Genomic DNA, 27,571 nt, shown 5'->3' with positions numbered 1-27,571 from the left:
CACCTTTTTATTATTAATGTAAAACGCGATTTGTTTCATCAATCTCTAATAACAATTAATTTCGACTCTTGTTCTGCTCGAGAGGAAAAAGAGAAGCTATTTTTATTATCTTTGACAAATTTACTATTATTTTTATTCGTTTTTCTTTAAAATGCTATGTTGTATTTTTTTTTTATTGATCTTTGCTACAGCGTTCCCTTTTCCGTGGAATCCGAAAGAAACCGGTCAGCAATGTGAAAAGTCAGTTTGCTCCCGAGTTCTTCATTAATCTGATAGTAATTGGCTGCCTCAATTTCAAGCACGGAAATTGAAACTTCTACCAGTACACGAAGGAAGAATTGCAAGCAGAATAAATAATTACATAAATCAGCGCTTTGTAACTGAGAAAGTAGATTTCTCTTTATACACAGAGCTAGTCGGAGCTCTTTATCTCTGAAGTTCTTTCCATTGTACTCTTTTGTAGAATGTTCGAAATATATTTTATTACTCGGAATATATATATTTAGTTCTGTTTTATTAACTGTAACTGCACGATGACAATACGGATGACATTGGACGATATCGTTTGCATCGCGCATACTCAACAATATAATATTTTCACGTAAAATTTCTGCTAAATTACGCAATAATCTCCACCCGTGCGTATGGTTTCAGATAACGCGGGGAAATAATCTCTCGTGGGATCGCAAATACATAAAAATCTGTCCGTTCATTTGAAATTACTTCACGTCAATAGTATCCGATATTAGAAGCGTATAGCAAACATAATAATCGCTTTATCGGCGAAAGTAATAAAAACTTAGACGGGATAGAGAAACACGTCCTTGCTGATAAACAGCGCTCTCGAAGCAGAAGAGAGAGAAGGGGAGAGAGAGGATAATCGCGAACTTTGGGAATGAATCTATTTACTATGCCACTGCTGACATATATTCGGTGTCTCTCGTGTAACTCCGCATCCGCGACTCTTAACGGCGTTGCACCTTTGAGTGGCGGTGAAGACGATTAAAGCGCCGTTAAACTTCTCCGCGATTCAGGTGTTAAACAATTGCACCGCTGTCTGCGGGAACGCAAACGCGCCAACTCCGGTTCTTGCCAAGAGTTCTTCTCGATCGGAGAATTCGACGCCGAAAAAACAATCGTTTCCGATACGAGGCAACGAAATCAAACAGGTCTCTGACAAAAACGTAGCACGCGGGATCGAATCGGTTGTTACAATCCGAATAAAAAAGCGCCGTCGTACGATTCTAACGCATATCTCATAAAGCTATTAATATAAATCTGGCATATAAATCCTATTATACAGGGTGTCTGATATAGAGACCGAAAAGGAAAAAAATACGGTAATCTATAAATCATCCCATCTATAAAGCATCCTGGTAGGGTTGTCGTTTATCGAGTTTTCGCTATCTAATAGTTTTCGGTTATGGGCAATAAACGATACGTTATCTCGTTACGTGTTACCGCTTTCGAGACATACGTCTGCTTTTTTCGGCCATCAAACGCATTCCATCTGACGTTTGGCGTTGGAAAACATTTCTCGTTCCCTCGATCGGCTTCGTCCTGCTGACTATATCGAGCCCAGTAATAGGAACGCGATGGGATAAGGGTTGGGGGACGAGGATTTATGTCGCGCAGGCCGCCGATTACTACGACGATCGCTGGAGTACACGATAATAAAATCGCAGTCGCGTTCAGACCGTCCCGAATCGATGTTTGCGCGTAATCAAATTCCCCGGTACGGCGACGGCAATTGCGACGCTAAAACTAATTTCGTGCTCTCGGTGACGTGATGGAGGGGACCCACCCTCTCCCACGTCGGTGGTGGCTTCGCGTATGTATCGCGTAAAATGCGAGCGCGCGAAATTATTCGTCGCAACACTTGAAAGAGAGCTTGATAAAGAGAGATCGATGGAATTGGCGAAACAATCCAACAATCGTCGCCAATATAGTCCGTCATCTCTCGGCTTCTGATTACGAATGCGCGGGACGTTATGCGCGGAGTGTGTGTTAATTAACCTATCGAAATCCATCGGCAGAGAACTCTATTATTATTCGATTATGACGCACATATTGGGAATCGTATCTCCTGATTCTGACGCTTCCTATAAGCTACCGGAACAAGTTTCGCGATAAACGCATATGCTCCGTGATACATTGCAGGATACGGTTTATTGATCCTGTAATACTACGGATGATGATCCAATAATTCCTTATCGGAATGTAATCCCACAATTTCTTAACTGAAATGAAGTAAGTAAAGAGTAAAGAGAAAAAAAGAAGAATCGCCTTTTTCTTAAATTTTCGCGGAAAGTTATAGATCGCCGATTACGATCTCTATAGTAATGCGGGTTCACTACGCGTTTTACAGTCTCTCTTGCTGAAGAAGAAAAGCGCGCGCGAGCAAAATCGTAACCCGCTGTTCTTGATGGTCAGTAAAAAAAAAGTAACCTAACCAGTCTCGAATGACAGTTCCGAACGGGAAAAGTTACTCGGCGGTCATCACGAGGAGGAATTTGCGGAAGTTGCTCCGCAGTCGTTGCTCCTCGATCATGCATTTGCGTGAACGCAAATAAACGCAACGAGAATATAAAGAGGGAGGAAAAGGCGTCCTCTGTTTATATTCCATTCGGGCGGAGAACGAAAATATCGGCGAAAATCTGTTTTTATCGAGGATAACTTTCCTTTTAGGGATTCTGATCTCGGCTCCGAATGGTCGAAAAAAAAGCGTAAAATCCATTCGAACTTGGAGTCGTTCAAATCCAGCGAGCGAATTTTTTTCTTTATCGCGAGCTTTCTCCGTAAAAATTCCTTCTTCCGAGCGAAGGAGGCCGATCGCGATTGCGAATATGGAAATTTCGATCGTTCTTCGCTTAAAGATGCGCGATAGCAACTTTACGAGACGTGTATACGTACGAGATATACACGCTTGTCGGAAGCACATGAAACTTTTAAACGTCTCGACGCCATATTCTCGCGGCTCATTTTTATTCGTGCTTATTTTGCAGCGATACATATATTTGATATCGCTTAATTTCACTTAAAAAGATTGGCGACTAGCGTCCCACTTAATTTCGAAATTATCTAGATAAAGATAAAATGTATGCAAATATATTACGGATATAAATAAAAATGGTTTTATTTTTAATTAATCTGAATTAAAGATGATATAAGATTTTATAAAACATTTCACATATATTTTAAGATAATATTATTTTTTTAAGAAAAGAATATAATTAAACTTTCATTAATTTCTTAAAAAGTTGAGTTATTTTTTTAAGCACTTAGCATGATTTCTATGTGGTGCATATATTTGCTATTTATAGCTATTATAATTTGCTCTGTTTATAAAAGATGTCGATATAAAATAATATATAATATTTCAAAATACTACACCGATTTATTAAACTCGTTAAATAGTATTTTAAATTTTGGTTTAAAGAATACGTCTTTTATTTAAAATGGAGATAACATAATAATCCTTTTCTAAAAAAGATATGTAAAGTCGATACTCGCATATGTCGAAGTTTATTATTGTCGCTTTTCCGCGATGCTCATTGGCTATCAAGGCATTCACGTTGTGCGTTATATTCGTAGCATCGAGAGGCTATCATCGCGAGGGTTAGCAGTTTGACAGTTTGTTCAAAATGAAATAAAATAAAATAATATAATATTAGTTTTAAATAATATGTTAATACTTTAAAACTTGATTAATATTTTTGACAGTTATCAGCTGATTTCTGTCAAAAAATATTAATTACGGATAAAGTATAGTAACATATTATTTACAACATATTACTATTTTAATATTTTTAACATATTATTATTTAAAAATTTAATTAGCACAAATTAACGCTTTATTAATATTTTTTGATAGAAATCAACTGATTAAAGCGTTAATTTGTGCTAATTAAATTTTAAAATAATAATATGTTAAAAATATTAAAATAGTAATATGTTGTAAATAATATGTTATAATATGCCTTATCCGCGATTAATATTTTTTGACAGAAATCAGCTGATAACTGTCAAAAATATTAAGCGAGTTTAAAGTATTATAACATATTATTTAAAACATATTATTTTATTTTATTTTGAACAAACTGTTAAACTACTAACCCTCGCGATGACAGCCTCTCGATGCTACAAATGTAACGCACAATGCGAATCGAAACAGTTTATCAGCATCATAGAAAGGGTGCAACACTACTTGCGATAATCGACTTAACGTATCTTTTTTAGAAAGGGATGTTATAATATTTTAAATTCGATTAATATTTTTGACAATTATCGGAGCTGATTTTTGTCAAAAAATATTAATCGCAGATAAGACATTATAACATGTTATTTAAAACATGTTACTATTTTAATATTTTCAACATATTATATACATATATCCCTATTACCGCTATAGAAATATTATAAAATAAACAATTTCTCACTCACCGATACGTGCAATAGCGGAGTTGTAGTACACAGCACATTGATCTGAAAACAAAATATTCAAATTATGTATATACATAATTGTGTCGAATAGTGTGTGTCGAATATCTCATAAACAATGCAGTTTAGAAAAATTGTTTTATTTTGCATACCTCATAGTTGCTCCGATGTCGCCCGATGCCTCCCCGGGCCTCCTCCTCCTCTCTTGGTCCATGGTAGCACTCACGACACTCGCGAAAATACGAATAATTACGATCGCCCGATACTTTACACGGCACTCCCGACACGACGCGTGAATCGCGCTGTGTATCGCAATGCTATCTGTAACAAATAAAATACATACATATAAATAATCTTATTATTTCGCATTATAACATACACAATATAAATATGTAAACTAGAATTAACGATAGATATATCCACGGATCGCAACACATTCGCGCGCGCGAAAACAGATTAAGTTGGGTTATGTTGGCAAGAGATTTTGCATCCAATTTTTCGCGAAATATGCGTTTCGAACAATTACGACTATATATTAACGTTGAAATTATGATATGCGATTGATAAATATTACAGTACAAAGGTTAGAAATCGTTTCTAACGATTATGCTTACTAATTAATCACAGCGGGGCGCAGCTCCAACTGCCTGATACTCGCGGCGTTTCGGTAATGGCCGAGGCTACAAACATCGGCAACTTCACTCTAATAGCGCGCGCGCGATACTATATACATACATGACTTAATATTAATAATTAATTAAAACTCGAAGGAGATTCGTTCGAAAAGATATAGCTTTAGAAAGAAAAAATATTAATCGAGAATATAAGATATTATAACATATTATTTACAACATATTACTATTTTATAACTTTTACCATATTATTATTTTTAAATTTAATTAGCAAATTATAACATGCACAATATAAATATAAATATGTAAGCTAGAATATTTAATTAGCAAATTTTCGCTTTATTAATATTTTTTGATAGAAATCAGCTGATTAAAGCGTTAATTTGCTAATTAATTTTTAAAATAATAATATGTTAAAAAATTAAAATAATGTTTTAAATAATATGTTATAATACTTTAAACTCGATTAACATTTTTGACAGTTATCAGCTGATTTCTGTTAAAAAATATTATTCGAAAATAAGATATTATAACATATTATTTACAACACATTACTATTTTAATTTTTTAACATATTAATTTAAAATTTAATTAGCAAATTAAAGCTTTAATCAACTAATTTCTGTGAAAAAATATTAATCGAATTTAAACAAACTTTATATTATTTTTTATAAGATATCATTTTATAAGATATTATTTTTTAAACATAAAACCGAAGAATGGCGCGCGTGTAGCGCGCGCTTATGTTGTTCTAGTATTATATAAAATACATATCAATTATATATTATAATATTATAATTATAATTGATATAATTAGAATTAGAATTGATATATAAAATAATAATAATAATATATAGTAATTAATAATCTACATAAAATAAAATGAAACAATTATTTCATTGAAATGTTTATTTAGCTATTTTTATCCAGATTATAGAAAATGCTTGTAACAAAAGTCATATATACTATCTATCAGAAGATTTAACAAGCGAGAGCTTTCACACTCAATCGACCTATTTTTCTTACTTCTTATTATATCGTGATAACAATTTGCAGAGGAAATCGATATTTACTTCAACGCGTTCAAATATGGGATCTTTCGCATGGGCGACAGTAAAAACGAGGAACGACAACTTCAATTGAATTTACAAAGCTTCTTTTCCCTATCTAATGGCGTAACCAGAATTCTTCGCGTTATAAATTATTCGAGGCTTGTTATGAACGTCAAATTACCCCAGTATTATTATCAATCTTATTATTTTATACTATATCTCCAATATTTAAATTTAAGTCATCACGTGAAACGTGTATTTTAAATAACGTTTTACATAACTTTAAACTGCAAAATAAGATATTTTCGTCGAAATTAAAATGAAATTCAGGTCAACAAAAGTTCCTTTCCCGATATATTGTTTAGCTTTCTTCTATATGTATATCGGAGAAAGAGAGAGAGAGAAAAGAAGACCGGTGAAGTCTGTATTCATGAGAGCTTCTGCATTTCGCTTATTCCCGCTATATAGAGCTCTCCTCTCTTACGTTTACGTATCCCTAGCCATCGATTCGAACGAGAAATAAGCAGTTTGCATGCCATCAGTCTCGATGACCTTACGAAAGAACGAAGGAGGTAAAACCGATCCTGGATGGCCATTTCTTCTTCTATGATGATGTTCGATGAAAATGGAACTCTTCTGACACATCGCGCGAACGTAACGTAACGGGGAAAGAGTGACATTCGAGTCCAGTTATCGAGAGAGCTCGATCCGAGAGCTGGTTGCTGGGAGGTCGCTGGGAAATGAAAGAAGAGTGCGACGATTTGCATTCATCGTATTTCTCCGAGCGGCGGAATCAATTTACTCCCTGAGGGATACACTACGGCTGACCCACTTTGCAACAAACAAACGAACGGCCGGCGCGAATGTCATAATTCGTGTGACGCGACTGCCTGTCTTTACTGCTTAATAAGTAAGTTTGATATCCCACGGCACTCTATATTCCGTGACATTCGATCCGAGATCGCGAGATTAATAGCATTAGCGTATTCCGTCAAAATCTGTCAAAAGAGAAATCGTTTTTCTCACAAGTCGAATTATGCAATATAATCGCTTTAATAATAACGCAACAATGGTATCAATCTACTCTCGATTCCGTGATTTGCCTTAATCTCGGCGTCGCGATTGATTTACTATTCCGGTTTTCTTCTTCTATCTTCTGGATACGAGAGAGCCACGATCATGAAATTACACTTCTCGGGACGTACTTTTCCGGAGATTGAAAAGCTCGAATAGAGCCAAGGAAGAAATGAGAGTCGCTGCGGAGAAAAAGAGAAGAGTTGCCGATTTGAAAGGCTCGCGCACGCAAATAGTCGAGACGTAAAGATTCATTTCGCAAATCAGATCAACCTTGGCTCCTCGCTCGTATAGCGTCGGCAACAGATTCTGGTTTCCTTCCCTTTTGTGGATCGTTTCGTCCGTCGCGCCAAGGAGTCACCCATTCTACTTGGTCGCTCCGTTCTTCTATCTCGCTCACGTCGAATCGTCCTATTTGCATTGAAACCCCTGTATTCGACGGACACGTACACCGTCGCGGAATCGCCTAAATGCAATTTAGCGTCTCGTCCACAAGCACACCTTCAAGTTCGCTGCAATTCAATCGCTTTCCACGAAATGTCCGTCCGAACCAAAAACTTCAATTCGCCCGATTTCTAGAACAGTCTGTTCCAAGTAACGACTCGCCGTAAGTTCAGTAACGTCCGGTCCAATCGCAGGAGCTGTAATCGCTGCGATTAATTAAATTGATATGAAGATTTACCGCGCGAAATCGAGTTCTCGCGAGTCTGTTTGATAATAATTAACGGAAAAATAAATGTGACGCTCGAGGAATATGTAAAAACACGTTCATAATTCGCATTTGTCTCAATTTGTTTCCGCTCCGAAAAGCACGAAGCGACAAGGGTGAAAAAAGTGCAAAATGGTATTGAAATGGGGACCGCGTTTTAAAGCGCATTTTCCAGGTCCAAAGTAGTTAACTCGAAACGGACTGAATCGAGCTAACCGGCGGATGCAGCTTGCACCTTGCTCGAAACCGCAGCGGGGTAGGAACCCGCGATTGTCCGAGCTGCTTTATTTAGGTCAAGTGTCGAGAGCGCATCGTGCGCAAGTGTGTTTTGCGCGCTCGACAAATACCGATTGTAAGCCCGAATTATCTCGATGCTCTCGATCGATCGATGGATCAATTGTGATAGGTAAATGAACGAGAGAGCAAAATCGGTGAAGATTTATACCTGGAAATGGCTCACTCTTTCTCTCTTTCTCTCTCTCGATACATAGCTAAATACTAGAAAGAAAATCAAATTTCAAAAAAGATGGAAAAACGCGGCTTGTTCCTAAGAGAAGGGAAATACTATGAAATGTCTGCTTCTCTTCTATTTGTAAATTGCTGCTTGTTTTACACAAAGAAGTCGCTCGAGTTTGTATGAGTTTTCTGTTAAACTCGTATTTGGATAAGAAGGATCTTTGAGACCCCTCGTAGAGTATTTACCTTTTTAAGATGTATCCTCGGTACCTTCGATGAAAATTTATACTTTTCTCTAAGTAATTTTTAAAGAAATCTTAAAGTTACCTTTTTACGGTATTCAATTTAAATTTATCGAAATTTTTTTTTATTCTCCAGGATTCTTGCAAATCTTTATTAAGAAAAGCGATATATCCGAGAGTTAATTATCTCCATTTTTCTAAACATTTTCTTTTAATTTAAAATTTTGTAAGTAGATAAGGGTCGACTTTTTCAATATATACGTATTATAGTTTTTCTGCAGCTTTAGGATTCTACTCGCGTTTATTCATCAGAGCTACAAAGTACGCGAATTACATTAAGCCGAATCCAAAATGCGTCGACTCCGAAACGTATCGGGCAAGGAACAAAGACGAAATCGATTTCTCCAGACGACGCTCTTCTCGTCGTTGGAGACGCGTCCAACTTATTCTAGTTTACATTTTACTTCCGTCATCTATCGACATCTTTTATTCATTCGGGCGCACTCGAGTCGCGAAATCGCGTGACAAACTTCTTTAATAAAGTTTCAAATGAGCGTAACGGGGGCTATTGTCTAGTGCCACTCTTTTTCGCAAAGTTACATATTGAATTATCATCGAAGAGGTTCCCCCGTATATACGCTACAATCTTAAGGAAATACTTTTTCTACTTGAGATAAATACGTTAACTCTAAAGACTGTAGAATCGTATACGGAATATATGCAGAATAAACAATATATAAGACAATGTATAAAATATAAAAAACTTTTTTAAAAAAGATAAAAACACACGTCAAATATATAAAAAATATCCACATTTGTATGCAACACACAAATAAAAGTTAAAAAAAACAATAATTTAAGACGCTATATATATTAAAATCTACTACTTCTATATATTTGACGTTTTTTACCATAAAATAAAAATTTGTCACTCACTGATCGATGCATAACAGCAGAGTTGATTACGTAGATTAGTGTGATTTCTGTAACATACAAATATAAGATCTGAATTATAGCAAAGTTCAAAATAAATAAATAATATTTTAAAATAAAACAAATAAAATAAATAATATTTTAAAATATTATTGTACGCATCGAAGTTGGTTCAATGCATACAATAATAAATAGAAATTTAATGGAGAATAGTTATATAATAATTTTTTAAAAACTATTCTTTTTAAATACAAGCTTTTATAGGATCCTACATATAAAACATTTTTTTTAATCCCTGTTTAAATTAATCGACTAAACAAATCAAATAAACGGGAATAGATATGCGTATATGATAAGAACAAATAAGCATCTCTCATTTATACTTCTAATTCTCCGAGAGCATAAATGAGCAACGATCTGATTGCTGAAGAAATGGTGGTGCTCGCACTCTGACATCATTAATTTTTCTGCGTTTATTTAAAAGACGGCCGAGATTGTAATGACTATCCGAGCGAATCAAGAGTTTCGGGAATTCTTCATCAAGGAACACTGATTTCGCCTTCCGAAAGTTCTCCGGCTCTGACAAGGCTTTCATCCAGCGGTTAACCGACGTTAAAGCACTTTGCGTATGCCCGTGTTATCGATCGACCCATAGGCGTCGCTTTTGCTACGCCCCGATAAGCGTTGTTGTCGACAAGGAAACCAAAAATGTGAAAACTGTGTTTGGGAGAAAATATAATGCACACAGATAGATTTATCTTACGAGATGCACAAAGCTTGGAAGACGCAATTCAGCAGACAGCGCTCTCTTTCAGTGTCTTGAAAATTAAAATAGATATAATAATAATAATACTCGTTGTATAACAAGAAATAAGTAATATTGATAATATTAATTTATAGTCACCCATATATTGTGCGTTTCAATATTTGAGAATAATAATTTTTATCTTAAAAATACCAGATATCTTTTTAAGCAGATTCTCTGGTCAATTTGAAATAAATTTTTCCTTTGCAAAAATGTCGGAAAAGATCATTTTTTGCAAATTGTTAATATTTTTGATCATATATAATACTTTGTAACTAAACTAGTACTGAAATTGAAATTATATTAAATTTCATCTGAAATTAACTGAAAAATGTAGTTTTATCTTTTAATTCCATAAAGTTTAATTTGCAAAAAGCTAAATTTTTTTCATTCATTTATCATTCGGAAATTATTGACAGCTTGACATTTTCGCTAAAAAAAAATCGTCTTCAAATTGGCGAGAAAATTTAAATACATGCAATGATTTTAAAACACCTTATGGAGAAAGCAAACTTTTAACGATGGAGAAATGGAGAGAACAAGAGAATTAGAGTAGAAAGAAGGTTTGATATACATATAACAAAAAGTGTAGAGTAAAACAAATAAAATATCATCGGAAGATTATAAAATCCAAGTCCGGATTCGGTGAGAAATCCGGAAAAGAAAAAGCTCCGCCACAAAATGAGACCGAAGAAAAGAGAAATCACAGAAGGGACCGAGTGAAAGCCTGGTTGGTGTTAATCCAAGAGGAAAAGAGAGAGTTAATCGTCGTCCCCGGGTTATCATTCGTTGCACAAAAGCCGTAAGGCACGCTGTCCGGTTATTTCGGTCAATCCTCGAAGAGGAGGCCGCCCGGAAAATATTCACATCGATCTATTCCGCATTGACCTGTCTCTCTCTTTCACATATACTTTCACATATAAATTCTCGCGCGCACACACACACTTATACGCGTAGCAGGAACAGATACACTGTCTGTATAAAGTGCCTCAAAGTGCGCACCTTTCGAAGGCGCGCACAGAGAGGAGGCCGGGTCAACCGCATCCCTCTTCCGCGCCACAAAAGGACGCAAAACGAAACCGTCGTCTGTCCGATCGGCTGGGCTATAAATACCGAGATGAAAACTGACGCGTCAGCTCGGCACTTTTCGACATTATAAATAAATTTCTGACGATCGATCCGATTCATATATGTATACGCTCTCTCCGTTGACTATCTACTTGTTACGGGGACGGACTATGTGAAAGGGCGACCTCCGGCAAGGTTTCTGCATAATTCTCGCGACAGATGCGAGGCCCCGATCCGATTTCCCATAACCATAATCTCCTGTGCCGATATCCTATCGCCGAGGGATAGCCGTTCGTTCTAAAGCGACGAATCTTGTCGCTCCAATTCCCAAATTTGTGAACTTTGATAGTCTGCGACAAGTGCGACAAATTTAATCCCGCGCCAGAGATACACGGAAATTTATATTTACTATGATACGTATCTTCACATTGAAATCACTAAAATAATTATATCTTTCATCTTTTTTAATTTCAATTTACCGCATTAATTTATTAAACAAAATTATGAATAAAACTTTACGCGTAACAAGAGTTTACTTTAATGAAATGTATACGGGCTATCTCAGAAAATAGGAAAAAAATCTTTGCTATCCAAACACGCGATGTTCATGGCAGGCAAGACAAGTTCTCCACTCGCGCAATATTCGAGATAAAAAGATACGGAGAGGATTAGCTTTGTTGTTTTCATAATGCGCTGACGGTAATGAATGTTGCCGTTTCGTTTTACAAATACATACCTAGATCCTTCGCGGCGATACGAATAATAAGATTTAGTATTACGACGTTTTGCGTTAAAAGGCAGAGATCAACTTCCCCCCTTCCTCTCTCTTTCCCGCCCTTATTCTACCGGCGCCATTGTGCTTTTTATAGCCACGATGCGCGTAGCTGAAGATTCGCAAAAACAAGACGCGTCGAGGCAAGAGACATTTACATGAAAGAAACGTAAAATTCTGGGTCGCGAGACGGAATCTCATCTTTAAATCTTTAGATTTAATCCGCCAAGAGACTAAGCTCTCTCTTACGTCGGCGTGGCAAATCGTGTCGTCCTAAAGCGGACGCGAGGTGTGACAAATATATACGTTATTTACATAAAGCGCGCATAAAACCATGAGACACACGACAGCACGAGTCTGTGTATTCAGATTCTAAAGTTTAACGCGAAAGAAAATCGAGAGCGCGCGATACCGAACCGGAAACACTGAAACGTCATAATGTATCTCGCTGAAAGAAAGGAAATTGTCCAGGATATAACTCGACCGATATTTATAATGAATAATAAAGATTTTAAACGGAGATGTAATTCTCTCGTGAATTAAATCCGAAATTACGCGCTTACAAAGAGGGCAAAAAGAGATATGAAAGAGAAAGAGAAAACACAAAATATTTCCACCCTTTATTCTCTGTACCTCGCGTAATATAATATTTAATTATACGGCTGTAAATTATATCACGGCACCCAACTGTTCTCTTCCGTCGACGAAATAGTTCCGATGATACGTCATCTTGTAACCTCGCACATCTTTTATTTCCTCTCACTCTTTCCTCTTCCTTTCAGAATAAACATTTGCAATCTTGTGTGCGTCGAAAAATTACTCGCGCATAAAAGAACTGGCATTTTTATTTTTCAGAGCCAAAAACGGAGATTCTGGGTTCGCCGGATCTGTTCATCAATCGAGGTAGCACCATCAATCTCACGTGCGTCGTTTTGCAGAGTCCAGAGCCGCCTGCCTACATTTTTTGGAATCACAACGATGCGGTGAGTCCGATAATTCCGTTATTATTGTTCCCATTTTCGCGGCATTCGCGAAAACTAGCCGCACCACGCTAGGACGATCGAACACCCAGGGGGTCTTAAGCGCACAAAGTTTACGCGCGACGAATAATGCTCGGAGAGACGACGACGGCTGCAATATCGCGCGATTAGCGCGACCTGGATTTATTACTGACACGCGCCCGCGCGCGACTCTGGCCAACGTTGACTTTGTGCACGGATAATTAATGATGATCCTACTTCCCCGGGATATATATGTATCCTAATATCGCGGAAGGCAACGCGTCGAATAAGTTTCTGCTTCTCGTTCCGTCCGCGAGAACCCCAAGTTTCCGCGGGATGAAATTTTCAGCGCGCCGCGCCGACTGAGAAACTTCCGTCTCCCTTCGTCATGTTTATTACGCGTGCACAGTTGCTCGAGATTATTATTATTGTTGTTGTTGTTTTGCTCCTATCGTTATTATTACATTCTACAATCTTTTCCGTTATTAATTCCAACGAACAAACGAGCGCGAAGTAAGTACATAAAATATCTATGTAAGTACATACTAGGTAATACAAGTACCTATTTATAATACGTCAATGTAATTTATGCTTTTGGCAAAAAAAGAAGATTATTAACTCTCTCCGTGAATATAGCGTTTGTTAAAAAATTAATCATTTCCCCTTTTTTTCGATTCGCGCAATCCCGAGAGAACCGATGACAATATACGAATAGCGGAAATTCCGAATGACTATCCGAGATCCAATCTGCCTTTCGCAAATTCCGTTGCGGGGATAATAGCGGCAAAGAGGTGCGTGATAAATGGCCGTACAGAGGCGTCGGCGAAGGTCGTTTCTAATTAGATACCTCGTCTGAAACTCCAGGAAGTCGAACAGTTCCGATTAGGGCGCTGATAGCGGGTAAGCGCACTTAACCACCTGCTGTCATACAAGAATGTTGAGCGGCTTGAAACGTCGCGAAGAATTAATCGAGCGGCATTTGCATCTTTTACAAAGCGCGCGAGCCGACGTAAATACATATATAATTCCGACTAAAAAATATTTTCGTCCACTTAAACTCCCTCGGCCGTGTTGTATATTTCGAGTTACAGGACAATATTTGCGCATTCGCGATGAGCACACATGAGCGCAGGATGTGCGTTACACGTTTGCACGCGTATTTATTATAATTAAAATATTGTGCGCGTTTATGGCAACTATTAAACTGACCAAAAATATGCTCTCAAAACTTTCGAGTTTAAGCTTTTAAAATATGCCGTCCACACAGGAACATGCAAATATTCTTGCAAAGAATTACTCTTTCCGCGAGAATTTTCCCATAAATATGTATATTTCGCGAACCGTTGAAAATGATTAAGTATATATACGAATGAAATAAAAATATAAACGCAATAATTTAAAAGAGAGAAGATATTTTCCTATTTTTTTATATTTATTCGTGGAATCAATTATTCTATTATATCGTCGGCGGGATTCAGACTTGGAAATTTCCGCGCGACTGAAACTTGCTTTTTCGCGCACGATAACAAAGTTTTTCCAGCGCCGGACGAATTAAGTATGCGCGCGCACAAAGAAAGATCATAAAACATTCCGACAACTACGGCGGCGACTGTTTGCGAACGGTTGACCGGCCAATAAATTTTGATAATGTCCCGACTGGCTGGCCCGCCGCTAAATCGTGAGAGAGTCGTGGCAAAATTGGTAACGGCACTCAGGAGGTTCCATTAGGCGCATTAAGCCTGACCGAGAGCTCTGGGACTCGGCTGGACGAGCAACGTGGAAACAACTCTCGCACGCTCACCTTAAAGAGGGCTCCGTCGTGCGTGGCTAACGCGCGTGCAGTTTCTCAACCATAAATGAGCCGAGAGGGAATCCCAAATCCCAAATCCACGCAATATTAATCCATCCTACACTAGATCCTCTCTTTCTCTATCTCTCTCTCTCTCTCTCCGAGCGCTCAATAAATGCAGCTTTCTCTCTCTCTCTCTCTCTCTCTCTCGCCTAAGCTGATCGTCATGGAAAATATTGATAATGTGCCGTACGCCATGAGCTTAGATCCAGATTTGTCAGAGCCGGAGCAACGTTGGCTCCGCTATGGTGTTATAATTAATACAACGATCGTGCCACCCGGAATATCTCCTGCTACGTGATCACAGAGAAAATGTTTCATAGTGACTTTAGTATTACCTACATATGTAGGTATATACAACATATATATATATATACAATATCTTACCGAAAGGCGAGTATCGAATATTGGAGACAAATTCGAAAGCATTATTATTCATGTTAAGCATGAATCAAAACGAATCGTCGTCCTTGAAGTAGCCTGTACGAAGATCCTCTTAAATATTATCGCATGCACTCGTGAAGGATTACGCGTATGTCCACGAAAGCTTGCTCATCTCAAGTAGCAGTCTACCGCGTCTCCGGATCGTCCTCTTTAAATATTTCGTCAGCGCCGTCGATAAAGTTCCTCGGTAAAGAGATCGCATAGGTTCCCCTGGGATCGATTAGGAGACCGGGCAAAATAACCGCGCTACGACCCGGTAATCGTGATCTTGCGCGACCCATAATAATGATTCATGCGCGTTCGCGGAAGACGCCGTGATGGCCCCTGGACGTGATAAAACCCATGGTCGCTACGAGCGATAAGGGAGCGCGAGGAACAATCATCTTCCCCCTCTCTCTTGTTCCTCTTTCCAGAAATCGTCCCGGGGGAATCGACCGAAATTCCCCTTCCGATAATAAGGTCGCCCTCATCCCCTTCCCTTCTCCTCTCCCATCGATCGATCCATCGCGCGCCGCGAAACATTTTCCGGCCGCAAGGAATCCACCGGAACCACTCGGGCGCGTTTGCTTTCACGCTCCGATACACCTTATCCCTTTGATTTTGATTGAATTTCGTGCCGGCGTCTGTTGCGGCGACCGCATCCCCGAAGCGACGCGGCGTCGCTTATCGATGCGCGACGAAGGATACGACACCTCTGCAAAGATAGCGTCTTCCTTAGAAATTGAGAGATGTCCCGAGACGCGCGGATGAGATATATTTCAATACGCTAAAAATCAGTGGAAAAGGGTTCTGCTCCGAAAATTCTTAAGAAAAAAAAATAAATGCCTCGTTACAAATTTTATTTTCATGACATGTATATGATTCCCCATCAGCACTAAAAGAAAGAAAAATACTAGATACAATATTAAGTATTTGTATGCTAACTATAATCACATTCCGATCTAATCTCATTATCGTTGGCACACACCGTCGTATGTTTCGCTTCTCGAATCAATCCGAGAATCGATCGATTTATCTCGAAGAAATCTCTCCCCTATTGAGAGATGATTAAACATGATAACACTTTTCTTATTTATATCTCGATCGTGGGAAGACTGCCAGAAGAAGAAGAGAATGCTGCCAGATTGGCACAGATTCCGCGACAGGAAGAAAAACACGTTTCGCTGAAATTCGCGGCTATCGAAAGTAACAGAATTGGGAAAAAGTACAACGCGGACAAATCGTAATTATAATTTTAGACCAATTACTCGTTACAGATATATCCATCGTCAGATTTTATTCTGTCGCGTAATCAATGAAATAACGTCTGAAATGAAAGGCGGAAACGCGACTTTTGACGTTACGTTAACTTCGCGCATCCCTCTTATCGTCCCCCGGCAAATAAAAGCGTTGCTCCCTGGTGGATGGAGAGATCTGGATGCGGGAAATTGTTCGATCCTGTCCAAACAGAGAGAGAGAGAAGAGAGGTATAAGACGCGCAAGACAAACACTACCGGATTTTATATATCGCCTATAAAGTCCCCGGGCTCTCACTTTCTGCGGACGAACGCACTTTTCGTCCCCGCGTGAACATTTCCAAACCCGGCTATAATCCTTACTTCGTTGACTCACGTATACGAAATGAGAGAGAGAGAGAGAGAGAAAGAGAGAATGTCCCTCGGTCCTCTCGTGGCCCTCGGTGCATCGACCGGACGCGTGCGACCGCTTTTATTTACGGCTGTTTGCATGTGTCGGCTACAATTCCGGTGTCGAGTGCCGGCAAAAAAAGCTGGTAACAAGTCGTCGAGAGTACCGTTCGTGTTACGCTTATGTACATGCGTGACGCGAACGGAATATTTTTCTCTCGCAAAATGGAGTACGATGACTCGGACAAAAAAACGGGGGAGGATGAATCGTAGACGGCTACTTGAAAGAGAGCAGCAGCGCGTACGATAAAAATCTAGATAGATACGAGAAAAAGAATTAATCGACTGTCATCGTTAACGATCGGTGAATATTAGCGAAATGAAAAAAATAAGCAATCAGTCAAGCGGCATTTATTACCGATGAATTAGCGATTATTTAGATAAACGTTTTCCCGTCTCTCTCTTGCGAGTACGAGAGAAAATCAAAATCTCGTAATGAGAAGTTAAATATTTTCTTTCTCGTAGGTTTCTTTTTCCTCGTAAAGGATAACATATCGGTCGACAGGCATTAATTATGCGAGAACGCGATTACACGCGTCCCAAATATTCTCTCCGGAAAATCGATTGACTACCCTCCACTCGGCCGGGAGATAACAAACTTATTATTTCAACGCGAGCGTGAAACGTATCGAGCATAAAATTTGAATAAATGAAAGAATAATACGGGGGTAAAAAGGTGATCCATTCGTGACAGAGCGCGTGTTCTGTTTTCTCATAAATCTTTGTTCGGCTCGTACGAGACGTGCGTATTCGAACATCATATTACACCGCTATATAATGTTATCGTTATTATTCGCCCGAAATACGTAACAACGGGGAGAGATCACGATGAGATAATCAATAATTAACGGACCGCTATTTCTCGCTGCACGCATAACGAGTACTTAAATGGAAGATCTCGTCCCGAGAGTGCTTTGTGGAATAACGCGATGCAATTTTCTCTTTCTCGTAAGGAAACCCAAAGTGAAATTAGGAAAGTGGGAAGGGTGTCGGGGAATATGAACGCCGAGTGTGTTGCGAGCCAAATACCCACCCGCTTGTAATTTTGCGAGATGCAAGCGAGCGAGCGCAAAAGCGTATCTCCGGGGCGTCAAAAATTATCGTTATGGTAATAGAGACTCGTTGCTGCCTTAACGAATATCGAACGACGCCTAGTAGCTGGACACCACGATCTGGATTGCATTTTGTTAAATTTAGGGGACTTTTTGGATAAGTGCAACGCCATTTTGCTGGAGATATCGAATATTTCAGGATAAATACGTGTCAGAGATTACGGAAATACGACATCGCGATACTGTTATATCGTAGACCACTGACGGATCCTGGGGGTAAACCCCCTCCCCCCTTGCAAATTAAAAGAAACAGTTTTGGTGAATTTGTTTAAAAAATATAAATAAAGAAAAACAAACATTAAAGAGCTATCGACGTCAGGATCCGCTAGTGTATATATATAAGTATAAGATACACTGTAAATTATACTCATTACGCATTTAAGGAGTTAAGTATAGATTAAGTCAGACATAGGACGAAATGATGAGATAATTTCATTGCACGAAAATAAATAGGCGAAATTCTTTGTATCTATATAATATATATATAATATATATTATATCTATATAATATATATATAATATATATTATATCTATATAATATATATATAATATATATTACATATATATTATATAGATACAAAGAATTTCGCCTAATTATTTTCGTGCAACGAAATTATCTCATCATTTCGTCGTATGTCTGACTTAATCTATACTTAACTCCTTGAATGCGTAATGAGTATAATTTACAGTGTATCTTATACATACATATTGTATATATATTATATATATATAAAGAATTTCGCCTAATTATTTTCGTGCATGAAATTATCTCATTATTTCATCCTATGTCTGACTTAATCTATACTTAACTCCTTGAATGCGTAATGAGTAATTTACAGTGTATCTTATATTTTTATATATATATATATATTATATATATATTTTATATATATATTTTATATATATATGTATATAAGTATAAGATACACTGTAAATTATACTCATTACGCATTCAAGGAATTAAGTATAGATTAAGTCAGACGTACGACGAAATGATGAGATAATTTCGTTGCACGAAAATAATTAGTCGAAATTCTTTATATCTATATAATATACATATATATATATATCTATAATATACATATATATATATCTATAATATACATATATATATATATAAAAGTATAAGGTACACTGGAAATTATACTCATTACGCATTCAAGGAGTTAAGTATAGATTAAGTCAGACATAGGACGAAATGATGAGATAATTTCGTTGCACGAAAATAATTAGGCGAAATTCTTTATATCTATATAATATATACAATATGTATAAGATACACTGGAAATTATACTCATTACGCATTCAAGGAGTTAAGTATAGATTAAGTCAGACATAGGACGAAATGATGAGATAATTTCGTTGCACGAAAATAATTAGGCGAAATTCTTTATATCTATATAATATATACAATATGTATAAGATACACTGGAAATTATACTCATTACGCATTCAAGGAGTTAAGTATAGATTAAGTCAGACATAGGATGAAATGATGAGATAATTTCATTGCACGAAAATAAATAGGTGAAATTCTTTATATCTATATAATATATATATATATATATATACACTGGCGGATCCTGGGAGGGGGATGGGGATTAATCCCCCTCCCTTGCAAATTAAAAGAAACAGTTTTGCTGAATTTGTTTAAAAAATATAAATAAAGAAAAACAAATATTAAAGAGCTATCAACGTCGTTGATCCTGGAATAAAAGCTAATCATGAAACCAAAAATATTAAATAATTTTGCAAAACCCCCCCATTATCGACGTCAGCATCCGCTAGTGTCGTAGACTATATGTCGGTCGTGTCACACTTTTCGAAAATATTTGCTGCGCTCATCTGGTCTGCAACGCGCTGCGCAGATGAACGGCAAAATCCCAAAATAACGACCGATTTCAACGTAACAATCGGCAACATCATTTCAATCGTTGACGAGAGACTCGGCTGTGTGCGAGCGTAAAACGCGTGTGTGGAAAATTCCAGCCGAGAAAACCATTGGATTGAAGGTCGAATTTATCAAAGCAAACGAAATGGCAGAAGGGGTCGACGGGAAGATAAATAGAATGTCGCGAGCAGAAATGTCAGTGCGGAAAATAAAATGGTCCGCTTATTAAATTGTAAGTTAATTTTATCTCTTTTATTATTTTCGAAAGTTTAAAATGTTCGAGGAGGCAAAATTGTAATATATATCGCGTAATATATATCTACGTGGAATGAATGTAGAATTATAGGATAACTAAGAATTATGCAAAACGCGTTAAATCTGGTTAGATAAATTTGCGGAGAATTGGTAGAACGTAGAGCTGGTACCCTTTTTAGACCAATTGAAAAAGGGCGGTTCGCGATAATGCAAATTGTAGTTTCATTTGGTACTATACTCAACTGCAAATGACACAATGCCGCACTGTAATTTCGTTTAACTCACGCACTATTTTATATTCTCTTTCTCTCTCTCTCTTGAAAGTATACTATATACATACATGTATATGTATATATATGTATATATGTATATGTATTTAAATAAATACAATTCGCGCACACACATACGACGTCAATCGATTTGTTAATGAAATTAACAAATTAATATTTCGCGCAAATTCATTAAAAACTCGTACGTTGCGCAATATGCGGCGACGATTATAATATGACTAGTACATTCGACCGCTTTGTTAATAATTCCGATACGTTTTCAGCAATCACGCGGCGAGTAATCTGCATTATTCTCGACACAAAGCAATTGACTTTGCGTTTCGCAATTTTCAGCTACATAATGCACGGGGAATGGCGGTGGAAATCAACGGTGACGCGAAAGTGAACCATTTTACAATAAACGTCGAGTTGAAACGACAAATTTCATAAATGATAAAAGAGAAGAGAGGGTGGCAGGGGTAGGAAAAGAATTCGGGGGTGGAGAGGGCAAGTAAGAAGGGTAAATTGTGGATGGTACAAGAGGCGAGATGCAGAAGAGAACGGAGGGTTTGCCGTTATCTCGAAATGCGCGAGCGAAGGCTGATAAGACAAAAGTACTAACCCGTAAAGAAAAGGTAGGAAGGGGGAAAATTGTTCCGACGAACCATCGAGTCTGAGACGCTCCATCTCAACCGGCAATCCCGCGGGATACCGATTTCCGGTAAGGGCGTATAATGAACTTGACGAGGCCGTCCTCTGCCTCTCTTCTCGCCCCATCGTGAAAACTTTTGCACGCGTCAAAACTTCCTAGTGAGTTCTAGTGACGTACCGCGAAATTATCTGACTCATTGAGCTGCTCTTGAAGACGATAACATCGAGTAAAGATTATATTTTCGTACATCTAATATATATCTTAAAATTCTTTGTACAATTAACAAAGTTCGCGACTCAACTCATCATTGATGAGGATTAGCGATAATTTTGCTGTTTCAGTAAATTTTATCATCTATATATTCTTTTCCAATAATTGAAAAGTCCTCGTGTGTGTTATTGCGTGTATTATTAATGCGTGTATTATTAATAGTTTAAAATCGTGTAAAATAATAAGTCTCTCTCTCTCTCTCTCTCTCTCTCTCTCTCTCTTTCTCTCTCGGCACAGAGAAAGAGAGAAAGGAGAAAATTATAATAAACGTTTTGTAACTGACAAAACGAAGAATATAAATATATATATATATATATAGTTTAAATGTAACATCCATTTATTTCAGATCGATTTACAGTCGCCAAAGTTAATCGGTGAGTAATTGGTCGCTGTTTTAATCCAATCGTCAAGCGCAGAGTCAGCGCTTTATACGATTAATGAACTGAAAATTGGATATTATTTATCTATCCTGATGATCGAGTAGAATTGGATAAAAATCGATTCGATTCAAAACACATCGCTCGCCCGAATAATTATAGAAACGTCATTTACTGTATAAATCCGCGCAGACATATCGCGAATATTATGACGTGTAAAAACGATATGAAACATTTTAATATAAGATTATATATATATATATATATATATATATATATATATATACACCGTAAAATATTTAAGAGAGCGATCGATCAATATTGAAGACGCGATCGTTTATCGTTCACGTGCGCGTTAAAGAGAATGCGCGAAGAAACTTTGCCACGGATCGTAAAAGTTTTAAGGAATTCTCGAGACGTAAGTTTACGTTACGTATAGTTTCAGAGGTTCAACTCGAACCGGCGTTATTTAATTTTATGCTATGTATATGATCAACCGGAAGGACGACCACGCCCTTCGAAAACTCGCTTGCGACAGGCTGTAAAAACTCGACGAAAATCCAAAAAAGAGTCTCGCGCGTATAACTATATAAGTAAGCTCAGTTTTTAAAGACGCGACACAGAAATATATGTGCAGCTGCCAAAGAAAGAGGGAGCATCGTGGACGCATGAATGCATATTGTGTATGAGGCGCATTATTATATACATATACCTTGTAGATACGATCGGATTAATAGTAAACTTTGGAAACGAAAGTTTCGCGTATTATCCGGTGTTAGACGTGCTTTAGATAACCGAACGGAAGGAAGGTAGCCGCGGCGCTTATCAAACTCGGCGACAGCGCTAACTTTCCTCTCCCCTTGGTTCGATTAATCGCACACGCTTTGAGAACACAGCGGGGATAAACAACTCGGCGACCGATATTCTATTCTTATTCCCTGGGATTCGATGCGCGCGACAGTCCGGAAAGATTAAATTCTCCCCGAGTATATAACTTATATATATATACTCGCGCGCGCATTATTCTTAATCGAAAGAAACTTCAAAGAAATCTTTTGTTACTCCTCCACCCTTCTTTTCTCAGTGCGAGACAATTATACTTTGTATACAATTACTTCGAATTACCCTTTTAAAAAGGAATTGCGTGCGATATAATACTTTAATAGCGTAATTCTGGAGATAAAATAAGGCAAAAAAAAAAAAATATATATATATATATATAATGTAGACTGGCTAAAAATAATATATATTCGCAGATATTGAGGCCACAATGTAAATATTCCCTTTCTGAAATAGGAATGTTAAGTCAATTCTCACAAGTATTGTTGCCTCTTCTCCGCGATGCTGATTGGCTGCCTCGATTCGCGTTGTGCGTTATATTCGTAGCATCGAGAGACTGTCATCGCGAGGGTTAGCAGTTTGACAGTTTGTTCAAAATAAAATTAAATACAATAATATAATGTTTTAAAGAATATTTTATAAAACTTTAAACTCGATTAATATTTTCGAGTTATCAGCTGATTTCTGTCAAAAAATATTAATCGCGCATACAACATATTACTATTTTAATTTTTTACTATATTATTATTTTAAAATTTAATTAGCAAATTAACGCTTCATTAATATTTTTTGACAGAAATCAGCTGATAACTATCAAAAATATTAATTGAGTTTAAAGTATATTATAACATATTATTTTATTTAATTTTATTTTGAACAAACTGTTAAACTACTAACCCTCGCGATGACAGTCTCTCGATGCTACGAATATAACGCATAATGCGAATCGAAACAGTTAATCAGCATCGGAAAAGATGCAACAATACTTGCAAGAATCGACTTAACGTGCCTTTTTTAGAAAATAATGTTACAATATTTTTAATTCAATTAATATTTTTGACAATTATCAGAGCTGATTTTTGTCAAAAAATATTAATCGCAGATAAGATATTATAACATATTATTTAAAACATATGTTACTATTTTAATATTTTCAACATATATATATCCCCATTACCGCTATAGAAATATTATAAAATAAACAATTTCTCACTCACCGATACGTGCAATAGCGGAGTTGTAGTACACAGCACGTTGATCTGAAAACAAAATATTCAAATTATGTATATGCATGTGTGTGTTGAATATCTCATAAACAATGCAAGTTAGAAAAAATGTTTTATTTTGCTTACCTCACAGTTGCCCCGATGTCGCTCAATGCCTCCCCGGGCCTCCTCCTCCTCCTCTCTTGGTCGACCGTCATTGCTTGTTCGAAGCATTCACGACACTCGCGAAAATACGAATAATTACGATCGCCCGACACTTTACACGGCACTCCCGACGCGCGAAACTTTACACGACACTCCCGACACGACGCGTGAATCGCACTGTGTATCGCAATGCTATCTGTAACAAATAAAATACATACATATAAATAATCTTATTATTTCGCATTATAACATACACAATATAAATATGTAAACTAGAATTAACGATAGATATATCCACGGATCGCAACACATTCGCGCGCGCGAAAACAGATTAAGTTGGGTTATGTTGGCAAGAGATTTTGCATCCAATTTTTCGCGAAATATGCGTTTCGAACAATTACGACTACATATTAACGTTGAAATTATGATATGCGATTAATAAATATTACAATACAAAGGTTAGAAATCGTTTCTAACGATTATGCTTACTAATTAATCACAGCGGGACGCAGCTCCAACTGCCTGATACTCGCGGCGTTTCGGTAATGGCCGCTATTCTCTACGAACATCGGCAACTTCATTCTATAATAGCGCGCGCGCGATACTATATACATGCATGACTTATATAATATTAATAATTAATTAAAATTCGAAGGAGATTCGTTCGAAAAGATATAGCTTTAGAAAGAAAAAATATTAATCGAGAATAAGGTATTATAACATATTATTTACAACGTATTACTATTTTATAACTTTTACTATATTATTATTTTAAAATTTAATTAGCAAATTATAACATACACAATATAAATATAAATAGATAAGCTAGAATATTTAATTAGCAAATTTTATTAATATTTTTTAACAGAAAAATCAGCTGATTAAGAAACATTGAGAGAGAGAATGTCTCTTTCTCCGCAATAATATTTTCTCTCTCGTATTCATAGAAATGTTTTCGAGATGTCTTGTGTATTTGAAGCTTGATTATTGTAAAAAATAATTAATTTGTTATATAATTAATTTGTTGTATAATAATTAATTTGTATAATTTGTCAGTGTATCTACCGAGCAATCACAACGTCTGATTAATGTCTTATATTACTACTGAAAAAAAATTAATTGAAGCTCTACATGACATATATGATTAAAGCATCAGCTGATTAAAGCGTTAATTTACTAATTAATTTTTAAAATAATGTTATAAAAATTAAAATAATATATGTATTAAATAATAGGTTATATATATATGTGTATATATATATATATATATATATATATATATATAATACTTTAAACTCGATTAATATTTTGGACAGTTATCAGCTGATTTCTGTCAAAAATATTAATCGAGAATAAGATATTATAACATATTATTTACAACATATTACTATTTTAATTTTTTAACATATTATTATTTTAAAATTTAATTAGCACATTAACGCTCTAATCAACTAATTTCTGTGAAAAAAATTAATCGAGTTTAAACAAACTTTATATTATTTTTTTTTAATATCATTTTTTTTAACATAAAACCGAAGAATGGCGCGCGCGTTTGTGTTGTTCTAGTATTAATAATAAATTATAGATTGCATGTAAATTTTTTACGCAAGATTTTTTTGGTAAAGTTCCTAAAATTGAGATGTTAACATATTCTAATTTTCAAATGTAACTTTAGTATCGTGACGAGAATTTTAGATTGTTGTCTTGTCTATTGAATCACGAGAGAAACGTACTTTAGCCAAAACTCCTGAAATTCACATCAACTATTGAGTAGAAGCGCGGCTCGTACTCGAAAATATAACATGCAAAAGAAATTGAATTAATAATAAAGCATTTATCCTTGCCGAGAGATGATCGTGGAAGAGCACGACGGGACGCTCGAATTTCTTAACGTCGAAACACAGAAGTGAATATCCAACAACAACGTGTTGTTGGGGATGCTCTACAATTCTCGCTCCCTTAAGAAGGCTTACGTGCCTCTCTCAGACGGAAGCGAGCTGCTGTAAAGTTCCGGCTCCGCGGATTATTTATTTAAAAATCCTTCTCGGCTCTTGCCGAGACTTTCTTCGCTCTCTCTCTCTCTCTCTCTCTCTCTCTCTCTTTATTCCTTTCAATTCGCATGTACCGAATGTTGGACCCTACCAAGCTCGCGTTAAAGCGACACTCGTGACGAGCGTCGTTGAGTGGAACAGACGTAGGATAAACACGATGTTCGTCGGGGGTCTCGCAACGAGCACACTACTAGCGTTGAGACGTCGCGCCCAATTTTCCACTGTAAATTCGCAGGCTTAAATAACACGTGAAATACCGTGAACTACTCGGATTATTTTCTCGCGCGCGAGAGAGATTAATTTTTTGTTCCCCATATTATACATGCAAACAATGCAGTATTTGATTTATAAAATATATAAGCTCGGGCTTAACAATTTTTATATAGCGAGAGATGTTGCTTCGAAGTATTTTCTTCGATTTTTCAATATTTCCTACGTAGAGAAAAATCCGAGAGATATCGATGCGCAATATATACTCCAATAAATCAAATTAAAAACTAAACTATAGAGACGGGCAATGTTGCACATGCGCACATGCATATGCAACACTCTTGTGCACCTGTCGCGGAAAATTGTTTGGAGTAACGTTTATCCCTGGAACAGAATATCCTCGAGGCATAAGTCGCCGACGAAGCAATTTGCACCGAATGTCGTGACGAATCCTCCCTTTTCCCCTCGTATCGCCGGGAAGGAAGGGCCGCCCCTCGTATCGTTACTTTGCAATCTCCGATCCGATCATGAATCGTGTACGGAACGCGCCGGGAAAGAATTCCCGCCAAGAGGAGGGGAAAAATCTCGTATTTTTTTTCCTCTCACCCTCGTACTTTACCTTCCCTCCGCGAGGGAGAAGGGAAGGTATGTCGTCCTTCGACGAGGGTTTATCTCCGTCCGCGTCGGTCGTCTCGATACCCGTCGGGAGCAGTTCGATAAAAAATGTGTATCCGCCGTTGGTTAGCCGATTTCTCACTCGTCCCCTTCCTTTCGCAACGACTTGGCGTTTCGAAACCCAGGAGATGATATCGTTTTCCGCGTCTCAAGACGGCCGCTCGATCTCTGTTACAGATAATCAGCTACGACTCGAACAGAGGCGGCGTTTCCGTGGTCACGGAGAAAGGTGACAGCACGACGAGTTTCCTCCTGGTGCAAGAGGCGAAGCCGTCGGACTCGGGACGGTACACTTGTAACCCCAGTAATGCTCAACCGAAATCGATCACCGTACACGTACTCAACGGTGAGTGATCGAAGATGCGAGGACGAGACCTCTTGCGAGGAAATGATCAGAGGGGACATTGAATGACGAGTATCTTAAGAAATGTGTCTC

At 37.2% G+C, this 27,571-nt stretch overlaps 2 protein-coding genes across 10 annotated transcripts in view; one reads left to right on the top strand and one right to left on the bottom strand.

Annotated features, from left to right (window-relative positions):
• LOC145934681 (uncharacterized) overlaps positions 1-27,571 on the bottom strand; it is a 213,359-nt gene that overhangs the window by 145,095 nt on the left and 40,693 nt on the right. Inside the window, exons 2-6 of the mRNA XM_083035323.1 lie at positions 24,182-24,395; positions 24,047-24,088; positions 9,542-9,588; positions 4,593-4,761; positions 4,444-4,485 (exon numbers count right to left, since the gene is read on the bottom strand). Of these exons, the coding sequence (XP_082891449.1) occupies positions 4,444-4,485; positions 4,593-4,761; positions 9,542-9,588; positions 24,047-24,088; positions 24,182-24,395 (514 nt within the window). The remainder of the gene's footprint in view (positions 1-4,443; positions 4,486-4,592; positions 4,762-9,541; positions 9,589-24,046; positions 24,089-24,181; positions 24,396-27,571) is intronic.
• Positions 1-27,571, top strand: part of LOC145934677 (neurotrimin) — a 363,184-nt gene that overhangs the window by 320,412 nt on the left and 15,201 nt on the right. For all 9 annotated transcript variants that reach the window (XM_083035307.1, XM_083035309.1, XM_083035306.1 and 6 more), the window contains 2 exons: positions 13,039-13,166; positions 27,313-27,481. In XM_083035307.1, the coding sequence (XP_082891433.1) occupies positions 13,039-13,166; positions 27,313-27,481 (297 nt within the window). The remainder of the gene's footprint in view (positions 1-13,038; positions 13,167-27,312; positions 27,482-27,571) is intronic.

This window comes from Prenolepis imparis, unplaced genomic scaffold (genome assembly GCF_030444845.1).
Source record: "Prenolepis imparis isolate NDT839.2.m4 unplaced genomic scaffold, iyPreImpa1.0 SCAF_4, whole genome shotgun sequence".
In the NCBI taxonomy this organism is placed as follows: domain Eukaryota; kingdom Metazoa; phylum Arthropoda; class Insecta; order Hymenoptera; family Formicidae; genus Prenolepis; species Prenolepis imparis.
The sequence above is the reverse complement of the archived record's forward strand: the minus strand, read 5'-3'. Positions and strand labels throughout refer to the sequence as shown.